General features: G+C 35.1%; 1 protein-coding gene across 1 annotated transcript in view; it reads left to right on the top strand.

Moving 5' to 3' along the window:
• BBS9 (Bardet-Biedl syndrome 9) overlaps positions 1–20,857 on the top strand; it is a 221,082-nt gene that overhangs the window by 108,089 nt on the left and 92,136 nt on the right. Inside the window, exons 8-9 of the mRNA XM_008572932.1 lie at positions 5,213–5,396; positions 6,039–6,168. Of these exons, the coding sequence (XP_008571154.1) occupies positions 5,213–5,396; positions 6,039–6,168 (314 nt within the window). The remainder of the gene's footprint in view (positions 1–5,212; positions 5,397–6,038; positions 6,169–20,857) is intronic.

Below are 20,857 nucleotides of genomic sequence, written 5' to 3'. Positions count from 1 at the left end.
CCTCGCTCAGCCAGTGAGCGGGAACCGGTCTGTATGTGGGATCCGAACCCTCGGGCGGGAGCGCCGCCGCGCTTCCCAAGCGGCGCACTATCCAGTGCGCCACCGGGCCGGCCCCCAAGTATGACATTGTTTTGCAAAGAATTTGGAAGCACCATGGTAATAATAGTTAAAGCATAGGCTTTGGAATCAGAACTTGAGAGCTATACGGATTTCTTTTTTTTGAGCAAGTTTGAGCAAGTTTGTTAACTTTACTCAATCTCACTTTCCTTGTTTGCAAACAGGCGATAATATCTATTTTATAATGTTGTCATTAGATAAATACATATAAAGTACTTAGCAGTATGCCTGGATGATGCAGGTGACAGTGATCATGTTGATCACACTGTCCTTTGATTGCCTCCATTTGTCCCCTGTAGTCCGTACTCCGGCCGCAGGAGGCTCCTCATTGCTCCAAGTCTCCCGTGGCTCTTCTTGGTTCTGGGCATCCGTGTGTGGCTTTTCTTCTTGCTGGGACGTCCTTTCCTCGTCCACGTGCAGTTATTTATTGATACTACTCCACACTGTATTGAGGTTGTGTTCTAAAGGCTGCATTACAGTCGAGTGGTTTCCCATTCTTTTTTAGTTAATGAATAGGGTAAGAAATAGTAGAAAACTTCCTTTTATTACGTGGCAGTCAGTTGACAGGACTGTGATACCACAGAACATTATTAAATCCATCGCGGAGCCGAAGGAACAGAACTTCCCCACTGGAATGCTTTTAATAAGGCAGTTGTGAGAAGATAGTTAACAGCTTTCTGTGTGACTCAGCACTACCTTTTCACTATTTGGTGATTTCTAATTAAGTCCTTTGTGGTCAGAAAATCACTTTGTGTGGCTTGAATTCCTGTAGATCTCTTGAGAGTTGTCTCATGGCCTAGAGTACGGTCTATCAGTGAATGTTCCGTGCGCACCTTTGCTGTGGCTGGGTGGAGTGCGCTACACGTCTGTCTCCTTATCAGTTTTTGACTAGTTCCTATCAGTCATTGAGAGTGGGGCATTGAAATCTCTGAAGGAAATTGTAGATTTATCTGTTTCTGCTTAGAATTTTGTCAGGTTTTTGCTTCAGGTATTTTGAAATTCTGTTATTAGCTGCATAAACATTTAAGATTGTTATGTCTCCTGATGAGCTCACCTCCTCTTCATTATGAAATGACCTTCTTTATCCTTCTGTCTGATAATATTCTTTGCTCTGAAACCTCCTTAATCTGTTGGTAATATAGCCACTGAGTTTTCTTTTGATTAGTGTTATTCTGGCACTTTTTTCTATCTTTTTACTTTTCACCTGGTTGTGTCTTTATACTTAAAGTGTATGTTTTGTAAGCAGCATATATTTGAGTCTTGCTTTTTTTTTTTTTTCCTTTTTGTCTTTTTTACTGACCGGTAACGGGATCGCAACCCTCGGTGTTGCGCCCGCACCACGCTCAGCCAGTGAGCGAGAACCGGTCTCCACATGGGATCCGAACCCTCGGCGGGAGCGCCACCGTGCTCCCAAGCGGCACACTCTCCAGTGCGCCACCGGGCCGGCCCTGGGTCTTGCTTTTTTATCCAGTATGTTATACTCTGCCTTTTAATTAATTTTTTTACATTTCATGTGATTATTGATAAAGTTAGCTTTAAGTCTGTCTTCTGATCATTTGATTTCTGTTTGTCCTCTGTTCTTTGTTAACTTTTCCCTCTTTTTCCACTTTCTTTTGGATTTAGTCAATAGCTTTTATGATTCTATTTTACCTTGTTGGCTTATTAGCTATTAACTCTTTGTTTTGTTATTTTTGTGGTTACTGTAGGGTTTACAGTATGTATCTTTAGCATATACACTCTACTTTCAGGTGATATTATACTATTTCACATACATAAGAACAATGCTTCTATTTCTCACATTCCAGCCTTTATGCTAGTGTCATATAGTTTATTTTTATATATGCCGTGAACCCATATTACACTGTAATTATTTTTGTTAAAATACCCAATTATCTTTTAATGAGATTTAAATTAGAAGAAAAATAATGTATGTTTACCCGTGTAATTACCATTTCTGGTGCTCTTCCTTAAATTATATAGCCCATATTTCCATCTGATGCCATTTTCCGTCCTCCTGCAGAACTTCCTTTCACGTTTCCGTGAGTGTGGTTCTGCTGGTGATATTTTTATCTCTGTGTTTAACAATCTTTTCGTTGGGTGTAGAATTTTAGGTTGCAGACTTCCTCCCCCAGTGGTTCAAGCTCCACTCGCCCTGTTTGCGTTGTTTCTGATGAGAAATCTGCTTTCATCCTTATGTCTGTTCCTCTTTGTTCATAGTGCCTTATCTTTGTTCATGAGGTTTTTTCCCCTCTTTTTAGATATTTTTCTTATTTATTTTGAGCAATTAGATTATGATATGTACTTTTCTTTCTTTTTTTATGCTTAGGTTTTGTTGAGCTGCTTGCTACTGAGAATTTATATTTTTTATAAAATTTGGGAAATTTTTAGCCATTAATTTTTTAAATATTCTTTTTTGCCTTCTCTTTTTCTCCTTTCCTTTGGGGACTCCAATTATACGTACATTTAGGCCACTTGACGTTGTCCTACAGCTCACAGGTTTTCTTTTCATTTTTTAAGTATTGTTTTTTCTTGCTATTTCATTTGGGATAACTTCTATTGCTGTGTTTTTAAGATCACTAATCTTTTTTTGTATGTCTAATCTGGTATTAATTCCCATTCAATATAGTTTTCATCTCTGCAAATTCAGTTTGAGTGGTTTTTATATCTTCTGGGTATCTACTTAACTTTTTGATATAGAATATAGTTATAATGCTTGTTTTAATGTCTTTCTTTTCTAATTCTAACGTCTGTATCAGTTTTGGGTCAGTTTCCTTTGATTTATTTATCTCTTCATTGTGGATCACATTTTCCTGTTTCTTTGCATGCTTGTTAATTTAAAGATTTTTTTATTAGATGCCAGATATAGTCAGTTTTACTTTGTTGGGTGTTAGATATTTTTTGTATTCCTATAACTATTCTTGAGCTTAGCCTTGGGACATAGTTAAGTTTCTTGGAAACAGTTTGATCTTTTTGGGTCTTATTTTTAAGACTTGTTAGATGGGACCAGAGTAGAGCTCATTGTAGGGCTGCTTATTTCCTACTCCTGAGGCAAGATCCCTCAGAATAATGAGGGTTTCAGTCCGAATGGTTAGCATAGGTAGTGTTTCACGCCGTGTGTGAACGCTGGGCACTGTTACCTCTAATCCTTTTGGGTAGTTCTTTCCCTGGCCTTGGGTAGTTTCCTAAATGTGAATGTGCTAAGTCCTCAGCTGAATAGTCAAGGAGAACTCTCTCCAGCTCTCCAGAGTTCTTTTTTTCTGTAGCTTTGGAATGCTGTCCTGTGAAGTCTAACTGCCTTGGTTTCTCCGGACTCTGAGTGTCCATCTCCAGGATTCAGGGAGTCTGCTGTACTCTGCTTAGGTTTTCCTTCCCTGTGCCGTGGCCTGAAAACTCTCAAGGCTGGAGCAATTATACCACTTACCTCATTTGTTTTCTGTCCTTAAAGGGTCACTGTCCTTTGTTGTCTGATGTCCAGTGTCTTGCAAACTGTCATTTCATGTATTTTGTCCATTTTGTGCTTGTTTCAGGTGGAATGGTAAGTCCTTTCCCTATTACTCCATCTTGGTTGGAAGTGAAAGAATTTTTTTACTATCATTCTTATAAACTTGTACGTTTTTTTTTTTTTCCTTTTTGTCTTTTTTACTGACCTGTAATGGGATCGCAACCCTCGGTGTCGCGCCTGTACCGGGGCCTGGCAACGGGATCGCAACTCTTGGTGTTGCATCCGCACCACGCTCAGCCAGTGAGCGGGAACCGGTCTCCACATGGGATCTGAACCCTCGGCGGGAGTGCCACCGCGCTCCCAAGCGGCGCACTCTCCTGTGCGCCACCGGGCCAGCCCTAAACTTGTACGTTTTATGAAACTCATTAATTCAGAATGTGGTGTGTTTCCCTAAAGGGAGGTCACAGAGAGTGGCACTTAGTACCTGGTGAATTGAAAATATTTCGTGGCTGGATCTCCGACTGTGGCATCTGAAACTTGATTTGTCTGTTTACTCAGAATTAATCATCTCTCAGGGTCAGGCACACATCAGCCTGAGCTACAGACACTGATATGTAATATTAGAATGCTAGCCTATTCCAATGTAATGGGAAATATAACTGCCGTGGGCCGACATTCATGTCTTGTGTCCAGGGGAATCTTTTTATGTAGGTAAGCCGTACTTGAACCAAATGGCAGTCGAACGAATTCTTAGTGTTGAATTCTGGTTCAACATAAGATAGTCTGATGTGTGTTCACTGTACTGTCTCCCTCCTAGAGATTGTTCTTATATGGACACACTGGCAGTATTTGCCTTTCTGATGAGCCCCATTTGGATTTCATAACTTCTTCAGATATTTTAATACCTAAAGTAGTACCTAAAATTATGTCTTGGTGACCAGAAATCCATCTGTATCTTTAATGCAGCTTTTCATATCTCTAATTCAACCCTTATTTGTTGATTATAACCTAACTTTGATGGCAGTCTTATTTTCTCTCTGTCCAGACTTTTTTTTGATAAAGCCATCTCACTGTTATTGTCATATGCAATATGTGTCTGCCAACCAATGTTATCTTTTATTTTGCATTTTATTGATTTAGAAATATTAATTGCATGTAATATGAATTCTGCAAAGCTCTTCTTTTACATGCCCGTATTACATCATTCATTCATTCATTCATTCATTATTTTAAGAAGCATTGAATAATGACCATGTTCCAGAGGTGTGAAGATGCCCTGGAATAGCTCTTATGTGTAGAGGGTTCTGTATTATTATATATTATTCTGCATTATTATGTGTAGAGGATTACTGATTATTAAATTTGATGTGCAAAGTAAACATAAAAGCTTTCTTATGGGAGTTTTTCAAGGAAGCAGATACCTTTTTTGTGTGTGTATTTTTGAACCAGTAAGAAATGGAGTAACACTTGCTAGAGTCTATAGAATATCCTGATTACACTCACAGGAAAAAAAACCAAAAGTAAATGAAGAAGATTAGCCAATCTTTATATTTTTGCTTTGTTGTACAGCAATTAAAAAATTTGTATTGGTGTGAAAATGACTGAAATACTCTGTTTTTAGCAACTAAATTGATCTTGGGTTTTGCTTTGCAGGCGGATTGGACTCTAAATATTGGAGAGCAAGCCGTGGATGTATGTATTGTCTCTTTCAATCAGTCAGCAGCATCTGTTTTTGTTCTTGGTGAGAGAAACTTTTTTTGCCTTAAGGATAATGGGCAAATGCGATTCATGAAGAAGCTTGATTGTAGCCCAAGTTGTTTTCTCCCATATTGCTCAGGTGAGTAGAAAGATTTTCTTTTATCTGTTCCATATGTCAAGGCTATGTTATATACATCAGAAAAAGCCATACTCATACACATCTTTTAAACATATAGGAAAATAGTTTAATCCTGGACATGTAATGGAAATTTTAACTTTCAAAGTTTGAATAGAATTTTGATATAAAGCACACATTTGGTTTTGTCAGTCATTTACTTTGTACAATATGGCTTGTAGAATTGGCCTCCAGCATACATTAATGCTTTCCATAATGTAGCCGTTCAAGATGCTTCCAAGAGAACATCAGAGTCTTTTATAAGCAGAGTAGTGATGTCTAATAGAGTGACTTATCTGTAGTGAATGCCCAGTAAAACATTAGCTTAAATGTGTTATATGTTAATGAAATTCATGCTTTCTAGATGAAATGCAAAAATGCTGGCCATTATCTAGTTATAGTTTCCAAGTCTGTAAAATGAGTTGTTTCTTTTTGATCTTGGTATCTTACAGTTGAAAAATAATGTTTTATTACTTAAAATCTTTGTGCATTAAAATCAAGATATTAGAATTAGTTTGTGTCATAAATCCCCTAAAAGAGATATGATATACTTTTGCAAATGACTGTTTTCTTATAATTCTCTTTTTTTGTATCTTCAACCTACAGTTTCTGAAGGAACAACAAATACTTTGATTGGAAACCATAATAACATGTTGCATATCTATCAGGATGTGACATTGAAGTGGGCCACTCAACTTCCCCACCTTCCTGTAGCAGTGAAAGTGGGCTGTTTGCAGTAAGTCATTAAATTTAACACAGTTTTATTAGAATAGTAGGGAATTCTTTAGAAGTTTTACAAAACAATTGCAAGTGATTTTAGTAAAAAATGACAAGAGAAATTGTAGTGTGAATGTTAATATTAAAAGAAATTTAAAATATAACTTTTATTGGAAAGGAAGGGTATAAAAAGCCTAAATAGCACCATCAATCATTTTTATTTAGTATTTCTACTGAGATATCCTTTGAAAGCTGTTGAAGATATCATGAAAATGGTTTACCTGATAGATTCTTCTCTTTAAAATAGAAAGGGATTTATTCTAGCACTTGATGGGTCCTCTTTAGAGATCATTTATTGATAGACCGTGAGACTGTTTCACTTGTTCGTAAAGTTCAGACCTTATTATATCAGGTGATTCAGAATTGCTAATGATTGTGTCTTTAAGTAGTTTAGACTTTAAATAAGGCTACTTTGCATTTAAAATAAAAAATAAACTTCATACCTTATCATTAAATTTACAAAATTTCTCAAAAATGAAAGAAACGAGACATCTAAGTGAAAAATTTTTCTAGTCATCAGTGTAAAAGGCAAGACCGTGACAAACTCTTCAGCATCTCAGATCATGTTTAGGAATTGAAAATTTCAGCAAATGTGTAGAAACACAACTTTCTATAAAGATACATAGATTCTCAGATCTATTCAGTTATGCTTATTTAGAATATTTTATTGCACATTTAAAAACCATATATATAATTATTCAATGACACCTATAGTATCTCATCAGGATGAGTCCGCCCAGATAAGTCACTCTATTAGATATTACTATTCTGCTTATTAAAGAGTCCTTTGGTTCTCTTGGTAGCATCTTGAACAGCTACATTATGGAAAGCATTAATGTATGCTGGAGGCCAATTCTACAAGTCTTATTGTACAAAGTAAATGACTGACAAAACCAAATGTGTGCTTTATATCAAACTTCTATTGAAACTTTGAAAGTTAAAATTTCCATTACACGTTCAGGTTTATACTGAGTTTGTATATATTATTGTTGAAGCTCAATGAGGGGCATTCATATTTGCATTAATGGTTTATCTAAAGCCTGAATACTGAAAAAACAAAAGCAGAGTTTTGAAAACATTGAATATTTTTAAAAGAAATTACTTCTTTTGTTTTATGAGAAAAGACCATCATATAATTGTAATTGCTATGCACTTAACAGAAATTACAGTTACTTTGTATCTGAAGAATAATTTAAATTTGAGATTGGCTTTTGCAGTGTCCACCAGATGGTCTTTTTAAGTCAACCAAACACTCAGACGTACCAGACATTTTACATCAGGTTTACTTAGAAGGATTTAGAATAGGAAAAACATCTTGCCAGCAGGGCAACGTCAAGTCTTTCTCTTCTGGGAGAGTAATTCGTGCAGCAGTTCATATATCCATCTAAGAGCTGTTCTCTTTGGCCCCCAAGTGACAGCTCAGGTGCAAGAAGACAGATCCACGCTGGTGGGTATGCGGCCCATCTTGGCTTATAATCTCTATGCCCTCCAGGAGGCAATATCTTTAAATCTTGAAAGTCATTGGGGTTTTTGAGTGTATTTTTGGCACGGGAGAGTTAGGGTAGAAAGACCTTATTGAGAACATTTAGTTGAAATACTTATTTTTCACATACATATGTACAAGGGATGTACCCCTTTTAAGAGTCACTGTACTTAGGGCAGTGAAAAGATATGGCTTCTCAGCAGGTATTTATTGTTAATTTATAGTTTCTGGTCCAGATGCAACTTACAAGGTAAGGGTCCAAATTATTATGAATAAACAACCAAGCTTCCATATAGTATGCATCATGATGCTTATGTTAAAAAGTGGTTTGTCATATCTTATTTTAGGTACTTGTGAGTGAACCTTCCTATTTCTCATAACTTTTTCAAGATCACAATTCTAAACAATTAAATGGCAATATTGCCATTAGTTATTCCACAATTAATATATAACAATAAATTTTACTTTATTCAGTTGAAGATTTTTTATTTTTTAATATACTAAACAAAGGGATAAGATTAGGCTGTTTGAAAGAATTTTACTGTAATTTTTATTATATAATTTAAAAAGCAATTATTACTAACTTATCTATAAAATATTTATATTTAGAAGTTATTTGAAATGATAAGCACTGGAATGATTTCCCTCCTGCTTTTTATTATCTTTAGGGTTAAACATTTTTGGTAGAACCTTCCTTCTGAATGTGTTTATTTATAAAGGAAATTGCTGCTATTTTAATGTTTCTTTTCAGTGAATAAGAAATATTGGAGTTGGATCAAGTTATTGCAGTTATACTTAATAACAGCGTTTTGCTCAGAAACTAAGATACTTTATTTCCTCTCACTCCCACCTACTTGGCAGCCCTAGTCCTTTCTACCTTGTTTATTAATACACCAATTCTCTGTTTCCTTCTTCCTTTTCAGAGTAAACCTCATTCTTGATTAGTGTTCTTTTAATTTAATTATTTTAATTTTTGTGGGTTAGACTAAGGGAATGTGAAATCGGTATATAGGTTACAGAATCAGAAGAGCATGTTCTTTAAATTCTTAGCTATTACCGTTTTTCTCTCATTGCTTGAAGTAACTGTGGAAGACTGGTTGAAAGCATTTTACCTCTGTTGTAGTCAGTTTCCCAAATGGCAATAAAGGTCATCGTTTATCGGTTGTTATTCTCTCTAGAGATATCAAATATACCTAAAAGTGGAAGTCTTATTTGAATAAAGTTCAAAGTGGTGAGAACTTTTCCAAACTTTAGCTGGCAACCCACAGCCATAGTGCTTTAAAACCTTATTACAGCTCGTTTTTTAGTATAAACAATTTGGTCTAGTACGTCAGTGTTTTTCTTCCTAGGCTACGTCTACAGCAGTCACTTATTTTAACTTTGGTGTATAATATTGTTATTCTTTAGCTTTCGTTGATATAGTATTCTTGACCAAAATGTTTTCCCCATTTCTTCCCTGGATTTTAAGAATTTCTTCTATCTTTATGTCCTAGCCCAAGTCACATAAATAAGCCTTCCTATCCTATTGTGGTTTCCTACGTTTCTGAATTTCTATCACATTTATAATTGTGTTGGTGACTGCTGTTTGATTTTCCTGACTCCGCAACCAGATCATATATCCCTTTTCTACTTTTGCATATCATACTGAATAATCAGTCGGAAAGCTGAACATATGGTATAGGCTCTATAAATGGTAGTTTGTGTGCATATATCAGGGGAAGGGGTGGATAGAAAGACCTTTTAAAATCTTTTGAAAAGCTTTTTTTTTTAAATATGATGAAACCAAGACTCACAGGGGGAAAGATTATCTCTTTGATACCAAATTTATCGGGAAAGTATTTTTAATTTCAAAGTGACTTTCTTTCTTTTTTAGTTTGACTATTGCTGTTAACTTGTCATTGTTTTTTTGCATTATAGAAAAAGAATGTGAGCATATACACTTTTATCCTTGCTATATTTTAAAGAATTTTCTTTGTGGCTTAATATTCCACATAAAATTCGTAAATATTTCTGGAATTAGGGTAAAATATAAATTCTGATTTTCAGACCCTTTGCATTTTTATTGATATTTTCCTCTACTTGTTATAGCTCAAGAGTAGAGCATTATACTTTTAATACTATATTTTTCTGTCAATTTCTTGTTGAATAAACATTTTTTGTTTACATATTCTTGTTCTGTGTTATTCAGCTTATAATTATGATAGTAATTTTGTGTTTTTTTGGTGAGTTTTAAAAATTTGCCAATATAAAATGATCTGTTTTGGGTTCCGATTTGATGTTTTTTTTTGGTTTGCTTCTTTGTTTTATTTGCTTTATGTTCACTTTGTTATTGATTATTGATATGTTGTTGTCTGTGCTTTTTCTTTTAACCTGTCACTTTATTTTGGGTGTGTCTGTTGTAAAAAGAATTTGTTTGGATTTTTCAACACTTTGAAAAACATTGTCTTTTAATGAACCCATTTGCAAATTGTTATGATTGATATATTTGGTCAGTTTTCATCTGTATAATACTCCCTACTTTTTATACTATTTCCTTTGATTTCCATTTCTTGTGAGTTGGGGTTTCTTCGTGTGTATACTGTCCAGTATATTGGATGGTACACATACTTATATAGCTCTTGTCTTTATCTCTGTTAGTGTTTACTTCTCAGTTTTGCCATAAATCAAGATTAACTTAATCTTTCTTATCTTGATAGGCAAGGTGTTTAATGCTCTTTTTTCATTTTCTCCTTTTCTGTTTCCCTAGGTCCACCCCACCACACGTAGCCGTGGGTGCATGCAGGTGCTTCTGCTCACGTCTGTCTGCTCCCCCATCCCCACAGTCTCATTGCTTCTTCTTTGCTGCAGTACTGTGGGGTTTTTAGCTGTAAATTATTATTAAACTCTTAGGGTTCTTTTTTCAAGAATGTTTCAAAATTTGTATTCAATTTTTAAAATCTAGACTTACAGTAACTTTTAGATTTGTATTCGTTTCTGTGTTTATTGAAGATTGCCAGTATTTCTATGTTATGATTTCTAATTTTGTAACTTTCTAATTTTGCTTCATCTCTCAACAGGTTGATTTAATTTTCCCAGGAATGATACAGGGTGTTATTGCATGTATTCTCACATTTCCCCCTCAAACTTTATTGATACTGCTTCCTTATGTGTTTTTAAAATAACTTTTATTAAAAAGAATTAACTTTGTTATTTTTGTAAAATGTATAAAACTGCACTCACTATTTAAAACTTGAGCATTATATGAGTGTAAAGAAAAAAGTATATAAAACTAATAGTTCTTTCACCAGTTACCCTAGTCTTACCATTCAGAATTAATATTTGTTAGCACTTACTAAATGTCAAGCCTGATATTTTTGTCTGCACCTTTGCAAATTTAGGCACAATAAAATTTACAAAGTAAGATCATATGGATTTTAAATATAAATTTATTTTATTCTGAAAGAAAAAAGAAATAGATGAAAGGAATAAGTGAATTTTACATAAATGCTTACTCACAAGAATATATTTTAGTCTCTATAAGACTTCTCTGAACAATAACAGGAAAAAGGTTGATATTTTCAGTTTTTTGAAGCTGCCTTTCAAATTTTCGCACTGTCCTTGACTCCCTGTTGAGAAAAATAAGGAAGGCAGCACACTTATGTTTTCTTCTTCCTCGCTTCTTGCCAAGTCCTGATATTGTTGGCATATTATTATTATTTATTTTGTCAAAATTAAAATCATTTACATACATTTTAGTCATCACAATTTCCACAATCCTTTCATCCTATCCATGTATCTCAGTGGACTCAAAGCTCCCCTCCGGTTCTTTTACCATTCCTGTGTTATCTTGATTCATTTCTTGGTTAGTTGAGTTTAATCACCCTGTGGTTTTTGAGGAAAGCCTTGTTAGTGTTCTTGTGTGCTTGAGAATCGTGTATTGTTTTTCTACTTGAAGATCACTTTAGCATCCCTCAGAATTTTGAACGTTCCAGTTGGTGTTGACAGATCCTGTGGGAAAATATGAGACTAGCTTACATATTTTTAAAAAAATTTGTTATTGGATGAATTATTTTTCTGTCTGTACGCTCATCTGACTTATTTTGTCAGTCCTTAAAGGATTAAAAAATTGCTCCTTAATTATTTGTATATACTTGTTTTTCTTTTTATTTTGATTTCATGTCTCTCTACCATGTTCCTGAGTTTGTTTTTAGTTTATTCTATTTTTTCTTGTTATTGGCTTCTTCTAATGTGGCTTTCATCCCCTGTATCTTTTGTTTGAGCTTTTCCAAGAAAGGAAAAATTATGTTTCTTTCATTTCATTGATACAATGTGTAACTATTTGTCTGAATTCTTTTTTTGTTTCCTTAAGAAGTTCTTCTTGCTATGGATATTTTCTGTCTTTATGTTCCCATTTTTCTCATCTCTACCTCTTTTGCTTGTTTTTTATTTTTATTTTTTTTTTCAATTTTTACATATAAGTCTCCTCTATATTATTTTGCAAGTACTGCTAATTTTAAAAATGGTGACAGCAGTTTGCTGAAGGATCATGTGGGGAGTGACGGGAGAGAATAATGGGCTGGGACCTACCTGAGTCTTTTCACCTCACTGTGTGTATTTTTCTCCTTTCCCTGGGGGCTCATCTTTCTCAGTTTTTAGGGTTCAGTCAGTGAGCGAGTCTCACAGAAGCCCCCGCTGTGCCCAGTCCCAGGCCCTTGGTGCTGAGGACCAGTGGCTGCTGCTCCTACGTCATTGCTTCGGGAGCTGGGAGCTGACTGATAAAAGCACGGGCAGAGGGCCACGCCTCTTGCTCCCCCTGTGGTTTTCTGATGTTGTATCTCCTGCATCCCCCGTCCCCTTAGATCTCATCCCACTCGTCCGGGACCTGACTGTGTGTGTATCTGCTTGAATCTCACGTGCCTGTGACAGCTCTTGGTGTCCTATCTTGTTTGGTAAAGAATTTAAAATGTTTGACAGAAAAAGATGTGCATCAAAGTTTGTAGATTGTGATTGTAGTCATTGTCTTGTTGAATTCCCCTATTTTGTGGGGAGGGAGGTGGTCATTGTAATATTTTTGCTGTTTTTGGTGAGTTTAGCTGAGCCACTTTCGCTGGGATTCATTTCTTTATCAGTCGGTGTTTGTTGTAGCTAGCCAGTTCTTTATGTCTGGGTGCTTGGAGAATGTTTTTTATTTTCCCTGTAAATGCCACATTTGCCACCATATATCTGTATGATATTGTCTTCTTTGACTTTATTGGGAATGTGGTGAATTTAATCTGTTTAAACCATTCGTTTGACTGCTGAAGAAAGCTTCCCATGTTATTTCTTTGATTATTCCTTCAGTTCTGCTTGGCTGGCTATTTATTTTGTTTCCCATGTCTCCCATCTTCTTCCTCGTAATTTTTATTATCTCTTTGTTATTTTTTCCCCCTGTATCCTGGGAAAGTGTCTAAAATTTGTGTTCTTTATCACTGGTTTGAACGTCCACAGCACTGGTTTTGCTCTTTCTTATGCCTACCATGGGAGATATTTTTGGTCTACTGGGGTGACATCTTTCTCCAAACATCCCACATCCTGCATCTTTCGTGCTATTAAATGGTACAGTACATGGCAAGTTACAGTTCTCATCATGAATAGTACCAAGTACGTCTTACTTTGAAACATGTTGGTAGTGTTTATTTTGGGACTCTATCTCTGAGCATATAATAAGCCACTGTTAATTTCTGTTCTTTACTTGGCCAGTTGTTTTATAGAATTTGTGACCTCTGTATTGAGGTAGATAGATAGTGTGGAGGGGTCAAGGGCAATGGTAGAGGTGGAAAAGGATCAGATGGGTAGGGGTAAAAGGTCATCAGCAGATGTCTGCACCGTTTTCTGGTTTATGTAGAGCTTGGGTTTCCGAACCAGAAGGGGGAAGGGATTGGGGCCTGGGTAGGAAGAATGAAACGTCTTCCGGGCCGGCCCGTGGCTCACTCGGTAGAGTGCGGTGCTGATAACACCAAGGCCGCGGGTTCGGATCCCATATAGGGATGGCCGGTTTGCTCACTGGCTGAGCATGGTGCTGACAACACCAAGCCAAGGGTTGAGATCCCCTTACCGGTCATTTTAAAAAAAAAAAAAAAAAAAAAAAGAAACGTCTTCCTATCTTTGTTCAGGTGGTTTCTGTGAAGTGAAGCTGGGGTGTGGCATGAGTTAAAGATGCATTTTTAGCTTTATCTTCTTGATAATTAGTCTAAATTTCTTTTAGGTTCTGTATTTACAATTTATGGGATTGTTTTCCTCTCTCTCTGACCCCCTTTCCTCCTCGTCCTCCTCTTTCTCTCTCTTTTGAATTATTTTTGTGGCTGTGTCTCCGTCTCTTTTCTTTCTTGTATAGTTCTTTTAGTTAGCTGTTGGAAAGATTGCATTGAAGCCTGTTACTATATTGAATCGAACATTTCAGAAGATCCTTAGGATCATATTATTAAATTGCAGAGAAAAATCTGGTTGAGAATTGGACTGGAATAATATTAAATTTAGGAATTCTTTGGAGAAATTGTCTTTTTTCCAGTTCAACTACCTGTTAATTTCTGAAAACAATTTCTGTTCAAGCTAGAGACTGAGTGATGTTGTTTTTTGGAAGAAATTAAAAATAAAATGTCAACGTTTTAGAAAGATACGGTTCTTGAATAGTGGCTGAGCTCTTGTTTATACACAGCACATACTGCTATCTTTAATAACATAAAATTCTGCTGTCTTCCTGCTCAGTTAACGTTTGGTTTTATTTTGTGCAGTGTTCATTATAGCCACATTCTAGTTCAATGAAGGAATTAACATATTTTCATGCAATTTGACATAGTGGGTTTTGACATTAGTATGATTATTTTCCTGACTTTTCCTTCTCCCCATCATGACGTAGTATTTATATTATTTTGGTGATTTTTTAGAAATTGTGTTTTGGTTGTAACTGATGCTTTTGGCATTGTAATTAAATTAAGTTTAATTTAGCTCATTTTACTGTGTTTAAGCTTACCGAATTTCAGTGTTTTTACCATAATTTTCTTCTGAAAGATCCAGCTCCTTACCCCATTTTTGATTTTTTGTTTTCTTGTCTTGTTCTATTTTGCCTTTTTATTCTGCTTGGGAAGTCAAAAATATCTTCTTTACAGTATTATAGTGATACATCAGTTTTAAGAAACCCACTTTGTGACTTAAGTGGCATAAGATTATAATTTGGGTTAATAATCAGAAATGTTAGATAGGGTGAAAGAACCCTTGGCTTGGATGGCCCCTACCAGAAAAGGGGGGCTTCAGTTTGGGGCCTGGTGGGCCTGCTAATGCGACAGGATAGATTATAACTTAACACAGGAGTTGTGTGGGATGGGAGAAAAGAATTACATCATATTTAGTGTATTTTTTTCTCTTTCTTACTGTTGGTATTTTAGTAACCATGATTTAGACAAATCGTTTATGTCAATCCCATTGAAGAATTTTTGGGGTAAGATGAATTGCATTATTTTTCATGGTTATTATTACTTGCATGCATATATTTTTCCACTGTGTGAGATTAAAGGTCGTTAATGAAATGCTCTCTAGATTTTATATTAATTGGATTTAAGCTGGTAAAGCTCAAGAATTGTGCTTGTTTTGTCCTTACAGCCACATGGCTAGGCCCTTGTTGACATATGACCCGTCATTTGGTGTGCTGCTTTCATAAACTGTGGCACGGCTGCTTCAATAACTGTTTTGTTGACATGGAAAAGACTTGCAGTAACATATAAATAAATTCGAAAGCCGTATCTTTATTGTTATTTTTCAGTTGGGGTTTTAATTCTCAGAAAAATTTTTGTTATGAGAGTTAGCAGTCTTCTTCTTGGCCTCATGTTTTCATTATTTTATTTTTTATGTAATAATGTAAAACACAGCATCCTCCATTTTCACGAAGAGTGTAACAGTAATTACAGTTCCAGATTGTTTGATTTTGTTGCATTTCATAGTATATCTGTTTAATTTGTCTGCCAGAGAATTTAGAAACACTGTATCGCCAAGGAAAAGGAGTTGCACTTAGAATGCTAGTTGGGTTTATGATTTTCTGTTTTATAAATTTAGAGTATTCATGGTAGAATCCTACTTATTACCACACATTTCCACTAAAAAACTTCTTAAGACATGCTGTCATTGAGGCTGTGAACATTTCTCAAAAATAAAACTTTCAGTCCCAAAGAAGATAATCTAGAGTGGTGGAAAAGTGCCTTTGTGTTTTGGGTTCCTGAGTTTCTATGCTAGAACAGGTATGGGAGAATCAGTTGTTCAATGGAGGGGAAGCCAGCAGGGAAGTGTTTTGCTTTTCACTAGTAATGAAGGGTTTTGCCTTTCTCTAAGCATATACCTTCTTGGTCCTTTGGTAGTGGAGATCATTTGTGTCAGGATGGTGACTTGGCTTTCATCTTCTTTGGGAAATACATGTAATTTTACATGTTCTCTCCTCACTTCAAATACTGGGCTTTTCTGATAACTGGAATTTGATTCTCAGTTTTCAAAGATAGAATGAGTTTATTTTATTTTATTTTTTTTCCTATATGCCTCTTTTTCCCAGAGGAAAAAGGTTACATTTTCTTAGTTGCTTACTGGAAAATATAAAAGGAAACAGTTTTTTAAAAAAAAAAATTTATTTATTTACTTATTTTTTTGGTAACATTAGGTTTATATGCTGCCAAGGTCTTTGCAGAAGAACTTAGAACTCTGAATTTTATTTTATTTACTTTTAAATTTATCATTATACAATGTAATTGATTTTCATCGCCCTTTACCAATTGCTCCCTTCCCCCTTCACTGCCTCCCTTTCCCACCTCAAGCAACCTCAGTTCTGTTCACTTCTCTTAACAACTTTAACGAATTATTGTGATGGTTGTGTCTTTTTCTCCCCTCTTCTATTTGTTTGGTTGTTTGTTTATTTTTATTAGCTCCTGCATATAAGTGAGAACATATGGTACTTCTCTTCTTGTGCCTGCCTTATTTCAGTTAACGTAATTTTCTCAAACTTTATCCATATGGGTGCGAATGGCATAATTTCATTCTTTTTTAGCAGAGCAGTATTCCATTGTGTAGATATACCACATTTTCCTTATCTACTCATCTGATGATGGCATTTATGCTGGTTCCAACTCTTGACTATTGTAAATAGAGCTGCAATAAACATGAGCATACAGATATCCCTTTGACATGATGATTTCCATTCCTTTGAGTATATACCCAACAGTAGGATTGCTGGGTCATATGGCAGTTCTGTCTGTAGCTGTTTGAAGAACCTCCATACTGTTTTCTATAATGGCTGTGCTAATTTACAGTCCCATCAACAGTGTAAAAGGGCTCCCCGTTCTCTGTATTTTCTCCAGCAACCATTATTCTCTGTCTTTTTGATAACAGCCAGTCTAACTAGTGTAAGATGATATCTCAGTGTGGTTTTGATTTGCATTTCCCGGATGCTGAATGATGTTGAGCATTTTTTCCTGTGTCTGTTGGCCATTCTTATATCATCCTTTGAGAAATGCCTATTCAGCTCCTTTGCCCATTTTTTAATTGGATTACCTGTTTTTTGTTTTTTTTTTGCTGTTAAGTTGTTTGAGTTCCTTGTATATTCTGGATATTAATCCTTTGTTGGATGCATATTTTGCAAATATTTTCTCCCACTCTGTTGGTTGTCTTTTCACTCTGTTAATTGTTTCTTTTGCTGTGCAGAAGCTTTTTAGTTTAATATAATCCCATTTGTTTATTTTTCCCTTTCTTGCTTGTGCTTTTGGGGTGGTATTCATAAAGTCTATGCCCAGTCCTACTTCCTGAAGCATTTCTCCTTTGTTGTCTTTTAGGAGTTTTATGGTTTCAGAACAAATATTTAATTCTTGAATCCATTTTGAGTTGATTTCAGTATATGGTGAGAGGTACAGATCAAGTTTCATTCTTCTACATATGGATGTCCAATTTTCCCAGCACCATTCATCAAAGAGGCAGTCTTTCCAACAATGTGTGTTCTTGATGCCTTTGTCAAAGACCAGATGGCTATAAGTATATGGGTTGATTTCTGGATTCTCTATTCTGTTCATTGGTCTGAGTGTCTGTTTTTATGCCAGTACCATGCTCTTTTGGTTACTATAGCTTTGTGGTATAGTTTCAGGCCAGGTCATGTTATGCCTCTGGCTTTATTTTTTTTGCTCAAGATTGCTTTGGCTGTTTGGGGTCTTTTGTTTTTCCATATGAATTTTAGGATTGGTTTTTCCATTTCTGTGAAGAATGTCATTGGTGTTTTGATGGGGAGTGCGTTGAATCTGTAGATCACTTTGGGTAGTGTGGACATTTTCACAATGTTTATTCTTCCAGTCCAAGAGCACGGAATATCTTTCCATCTTCTTGTGTCCTCTTTAATTTCTCATAACAGGGATTTGTAGTTCTTGTTGTAGAGATCTTTCACATCCTTGGTTAACTTTATTCCTAGGTATTTTATTACTTTTTTGGTGACTATTGTAAATGGGCTAGCTTTCTTGATTTCTTTTTCTGCTAGTTCATGGTTGGAGTATAAAAATGTTATTGATTTTTGCATGTTGATTTTGTATCCTGCAACTGTGCTGAAATTATTTATCAATTCTAAGAGTTGTTTTGTAGAGTCTTTAGGCTGTTCTACAAATAGGATCATGTCATCTGCAAACAGAGACAATTTGACTTTGTCTATTTCAATCTGGATGCCCTTTATTTCTTTCTCTTCCCTGATTGCTCTGGCTAGTACTTCCAATACTATGTTAAATAGGAGTGGTGAGAGTGGGCATCCTTGTCTAGTTCCTGTTCTTAAAGGAAAAGGTTTCAGTTTTTCCCCATTCAGGATGATATTGGCAGTGTGTTTGTTATATTTGGCTTGACTTGTGTTGAGATACATTGCTTCTATACCTATTTTGTTGAGAATCTTTATCATAAAGGGATGTTGAATTGTGTCAAATGCTTTTTCAATGTCTGTTGAGATAATCATATGGTTTTTGTCTTTGCTTTTGTCGATGCATTGTATTATATTTATTGACTTGCATATGTAGAACCATCCTTACGTCCCTGGGATGAATCCCACTTGATCATGGTGTATAATTTTATGTATGTGTTGCTGTATTCTATTTGCTAATATTTTATCAAAGATTTTTGCATCCATATTCATCAAATATATTGGTCTGTAGTTTTCTTTTTTGGTTGTATCTTTGTCTGGTTTTGGTATCAGGGTGATGTTTGCCTCATCAAATGAGTTTGGGAGAGTGGCCTCTGTTTCAATTTTTAGGAATAGATTGTTGAGAAATGGTATTAATTCTTCTTTAAAGGTTTGGTAGAATTCGGCAGTTAAGCCATCTGGTCCTGGGCTTTTCTTTGTCAGGAGACTGCTGATTACAGCTTCAATCTCTTTGATTGTTATTGGTCTGTTCAGGTTTTCTACATCTTCTTGGTTCAGTCCTGGTAGTTTGTGTGTGTCCAGAAATTTGTTCATTTCCTCCAGGTTTTCAAGTTTGTTGGCTCTTAGTTGTTTGTAATAGTCTCTAATGATTCTTTATATTTCTGTGGGTATTGGTATTGGTAATGTCTCCTTTTTCATTTCTAATTTTTGTCATTTGTGTCTTTTTTCTTATTTTTTTAGTTAGCCTAGCTAATGGCTTGTCTATTTTGTTTATCTTCTCAAAAAACCAACTTTTTGTTTCATTGATCTTTTGATTGTTATTTGGGGTTCTATTTCATTTAGTTCTGCTCTGATCTTAAGTATTTCTTTCTTTCTGCTAACTTTGGGGTTGGATTGTTCTTATTTTTCTATTCTTTGAGGTGAAGTGTTAGGTTGTTTATTTGCCATCTTTCCATTCTTTTGATTGTTATTTGGGGTTCTATTTCATTTAGTTCTGCTCTGATCTTAAGTATTTCTTTCTGTCTGCTAACTTTGGGGTTGGATTGTTCTTATTTTTCTATTCTTTGAGGTGAAGTGTTAGGTTGTTTATTTGCCATCTTTCCATTCTTCTGAAGTAAGCTTTTATTACAATAAGCTTTCCTCCTAGTACTGCTTTTGCAGTATCCCACAGGTTTTGGTAAGATGTGTCATTATTTTCATTAGTTTCAATAAGTTTTTTGATTTCCTGCTTAATTTCTTCTTAGACCCATAGGTCATTCAGGAGCATGTTGTTTATTTTCCATGTATTTGTATAGTTTCCAGAGTTTCATTATTTATTTCTAGTTTAATCCATTGTGGTCTGAAAAAATACATGGAATAGTTTCAGTTTTTTAAAATTTGTTGAGATTTGATTTGTCACCTAACATGTAGACTATTCTGGAGAATAGAAACTTTGAATTTTAGAACTTTGAGTGGACTTAGTTCCTATATTCTGTTAACCACTGGATGGCCTATAGTTTAGAACTAGGTTTGGAGTGCAAATCTGAGTTTTGCCAAAAAAAAAAGAGTGTTTGTAAGTATATCTTACTGTACAGGCTAATGTTGGACTTAGAATCAATTGTTATCTGAAAGGAAATACAAAAAATACAGCAATATTTATTGCCTGGCATGCACTGGCATCATTGTATGAGTAGAATCCTAAGTTCTACAAAAAAGTACATTGGTAGCTTATTCAAACCTTAAGTGTTTAACGTATCAGATTTAATAGCTTAGAAACCTTCATTAATTCCCTACATCTTCAAAATAAAAAAAAAGTTTGGGAAGGTGATGGTGCATATTTTCATATCAAGAGAACAGAATATTAATTAAAATTACTAAAACTGGGTTAAAAATAAAATATATAGTCAAATAATCATATAATGTTATTTCCCTTTGTAAATTTAACTTGAAACTCATAAGTGAAACCTCATCTGGTAAAATATGGCTTTAACTCTCAATTATCTGACCTCTGTGATCCACAGAATTTGCCAGCAAACAGATAGGAACATATTCTAAATGAATAACTGTATTCAATGGTTTTCCTGTAGTTAGACACAGAAAATCCCCTGACTTTTGTTCACTAAAATGCAGTTTACTGTTTAAAATAAGTGTAAAATAAAAAGGGAGTTACTACCTGCTTTAATGATGTGCTAAAAAAGGGCATACACCCATATATTTTGTTTTGAATATGCAGTTTTTAAAACCATGGAAGAAAACTACTAATTCAAAGTTAGTGTCTTTCTTTTAAGTTGGAGATGACAAAATGCCATTATT

Source organism: Galeopterus variegatus, unplaced genomic scaffold (assembly GCF_000696425.1).
Source record: "Galeopterus variegatus unplaced genomic scaffold, G_variegatus-3.0.2 Scaffold849, whole genome shotgun sequence".
Classification (NCBI taxonomy): domain Eukaryota; kingdom Metazoa; phylum Chordata; class Mammalia; order Dermoptera; family Cynocephalidae; genus Galeopterus; species Galeopterus variegatus.
The sequence above is the reverse complement of the archived record's forward strand: the minus strand, read 5'-3'. Positions and strand labels throughout refer to the sequence as shown.